At 56.0% G+C, this 2,900-nt stretch overlaps 1 protein-coding gene across 1 annotated transcript in view; it reads left to right on the top strand.

The window, feature by feature from the left end:
- Positions 1 to 1,649, top strand: part of SMARCC1 (SWI/SNF related, matrix associated, actin dependent regulator of chromatin subfamily c member 1) — a 57,473-nt gene extending 55,824 nt beyond the window's left edge. The window contains exon 26 of the mRNA XM_029964664.1: positions 1,293 to 1,649. Coding sequence (XP_029820524.1) covers positions 1,293 to 1,414 — 122 coding nt within the window. The 3' untranslated portion in view covers positions 1,415 to 1,649. The remainder of the gene's footprint in view (positions 1 to 1,292) is intronic.
- Positions 1,650 to 2,900: the final 1,251 nt, after the last annotated feature.

The raw sequence follows: 2,900 nt of genomic DNA, 5'->3' as shown, positions 1-2,900 counted from the left end.
GGCCGGAGCCCCTCCGGCCTCAGCCGCTCCCTAAGCAGCCAAGGAAGAGGGAAGGAGCTTCCACAGCAACACAGTGGTGACCAAAAAGGAATTCCTCAGCTCCCTTCTGTCCCCTGGGGGGGTTTCACCTCCTCTCCCCACGTGGGTGTGATTTACACACACACTTACGTTCCCCCTCCCCACCGCTCGGAACCGGCAGGGCTTGGCATTCCCTTGGGAAAGCTGGAGATCAGGGATGCCAGGAGTGCCTCCATGTTGCTGGTGGGAAGTCCTTTCCCCTTTGGCCTGCTTGCCTTGCAGAGCTCCACGCTGGTTTCCTTCCTCTTGGTGCTTTGAGCTTTGGCTTCTCCCGGGAAGGGTAAAATAATCCAGGTTTTAGGGTGGGGGCAGGAGCTGAGCTTTAGGAAGAGGCACAAGCCCACTCTGGGGTGATTTAGTGTTTTGGGGTCTCTGGGTAGAGCAAAGCACCGAGCTGAGATGCCAAACCAGTGCTTGGAGCAGAGCAGGAGAAGCAGGGAGGGGCAGGAATGGCAACCGTGTTCCCTTGGGATATCTGGTCCTGACGGCCGGGGCTGCCCCGCTAACTTATTACAGGAAATATTGATCCGTGTGAATGAAGCCAGGAGTGAATCAATTGGAATAAAACCACTCAATGGTAGGAGTTTTCTTGCTCCAGTTTTTACCTTTCCTTTGCCTTTGGAGGTGGTAGTTGGACCTTCCCTCTGAGTAGTTCGGTGCCGTAGCCAACTGAGGAATAAACCCCCATTTTTAGTCCCTCTTTTTGGAGCATATACTTTGTACTTTTTAAAATGAAGAAAACAGGAAAAAAAAAAAGATAAAGTAGGTAGCGAAGAAGTGCTAGAATTTGGGATTGGGTTGGGATGGCTGGGATGGGAATGCCAGAACTACCTCCTGCGGACAGCCGGGGCGGGCAGCGGAGCTGGGGACAGCTGGGGCCACCTCCCACGGGGCTGGAGGCTGGGGAGGGAACAGCCTCACCAGGCAGACCTGGGAGCACCTGGTGAGACCTCCAGGCTGCCAAAACTTGGGAGAAAAATCCTGCAAAAAATCCTTCTCTGCCTGTGGTTTGGGTTCTCTGCCCTCGTCCTGCCCCGGGAGGGTTTGGGGTTCCCTGCCCAGGGCCCGAGGCTGCTCCTGGATTGGAAGGGTGGCTTTTGGCCCTGTGGGGGGCTGTGAGGATGGGCTGGAGGGAGGCTCCCAAAAATTCTGGAGCCTCCAGAACCGCTTCCAGCATTTACCAAGGAAGGATTTGCCGGGTGCTCCCAGCACAGACCCCGCGGTGCCTCGCAGGGAGCGGGGCCCGCCCGCCTCCCCTCCCAGTCCAAGGCTTCCTCCCCCTCCAGGGTCTTTGGGTGAGCATGGGATTCCTGGGGCAGCCCTTAGTCCAGTTTAGAGTAACCTCAGGTTGTTTTTAGCGTGATCAATACCAGGGATCCAGGGGGAGACTATTTTTTACTGTCCTAGTGCTGATCCTGCCGAGGACCTGGATCCCAACACTGTTTTGTTTCTGTACAAATAATCCTTGTGCCGACTTTTTCACCTGATCTCTGTATAGGGCCCGTTTGATTCCTGCAGCAGCCACCCAATTTTGTGAAATAAAAGCAAAAAAAAAGCGGTTTTTGTACAAAGCTTGTGGAGTTTGTGGAGTCTCCTTTGCCTCTGTGTGCAGGATGAGCTGGGAATTGGGGTGATCCGGGGCTGTTCTGGGGCTGAATCGGAACTGCAGCGGAACAACCACAAAGCCTGAGCTTGGAGGAGACACCGACACCACGCAGGGAGGGGAAGGCTCTTCACACACTCAGAGCTGCTGCCTTGGAAAGGCTGTTCAGGTTTTCAGAGCCTAATGAATGCAGAGGAGGTGCAGCAGCAGCCCAGGCCCGGCAGGACCGTGGCTGTTTGATTCCTGCTTTCCTGCTGGCTCCGGCTCGTGCTCCCACTTGGATCACACTTGAAAGGAGAGCTCTGAAGTGGCAGGTTGGAAGGGGAGAGGGTTGGGCTCACTGACCTGGAGGGGTCCCACTGCTCCTCCACCCACTCCTCTAATGGGTTCATTCTGATGCTCTTCCTTCCTCTCCCACCGGGCTCTGGAGCTGCCAGGAGGGTTTTCCTTTTTGATTAAACTGCAACCAGAATCCAGGTTGGATTATATTCCAGCCATTCCTGCTGCTTCACCCAGGGAGAGCCTTTCCCTTGGAAGAAGAAGCACCACTTTCCAGGATCCCATAATGCCCACAGTCCCCAATTCCCTGAGAAGGAAAACCCCTGGGTCCAGGACACCCCACAGAAGCCCCATCCCCAACTGGGAATTCCTCCTTGGATGGCCAGGGGTCTCCTGCTGAACATTCCCTCAGTGGGCTTCTCAGTGCTGCTCCCACACAGGGCAAGGAGGAGAGGGAAGGAGCTCTTGGATCTTTGCATTCCAGCAAGGCTTGTGCCTTGGGATCTCACCCTTCCCACCTGTGACAGGGCCAGCAGTGGTTATTTTCCCTCCTCTCATCCTGAAGACGTTTTTCCTGAGGGATGCACAGAACGTGGTAAATCACAATGACAATTTTTTCACAGTTTTTTCTATTTACAGCCTCCAAAGCTTCGTGGTCGCAGCGGCTGCTGAGGCTGAACTGGGCTGGGCAGTGCTGGGAGTGAGGGAGCAGAGGTTTGGAGGAGCTTTGGGAAACCAGTTCCAGGAATGCTGGTGGGTGAGAGGCTGGACCTGCCCCAGCCCAGAACCCTCCCTGTGCCCTGGGCTGATCCCACAGAGGGGCAGGGGGGGATTCTGCCCCTCTGCCCCCTCAGCTGAGACCCCCCTGCAGAGCTGCCCCAGCCCTGGGAACAGCAGCAGGAGGACGTGGAGCTGCTGGAGAGAGTCCAGAGGAGGCCCC

This window comes from Manacus vitellinus, unplaced genomic scaffold (assembly GCF_001715985.3).
Source record: "Manacus vitellinus isolate BGI_N305 unplaced genomic scaffold, ASM171598v3 scaffold_78_pilon, whole genome shotgun sequence".
NCBI lineage: Eukaryota > Metazoa > Chordata > Aves > Passeriformes > Pipridae > Manacus > Manacus vitellinus.
This window is presented reverse-complemented; position numbering and strand designations above follow the sequence as displayed.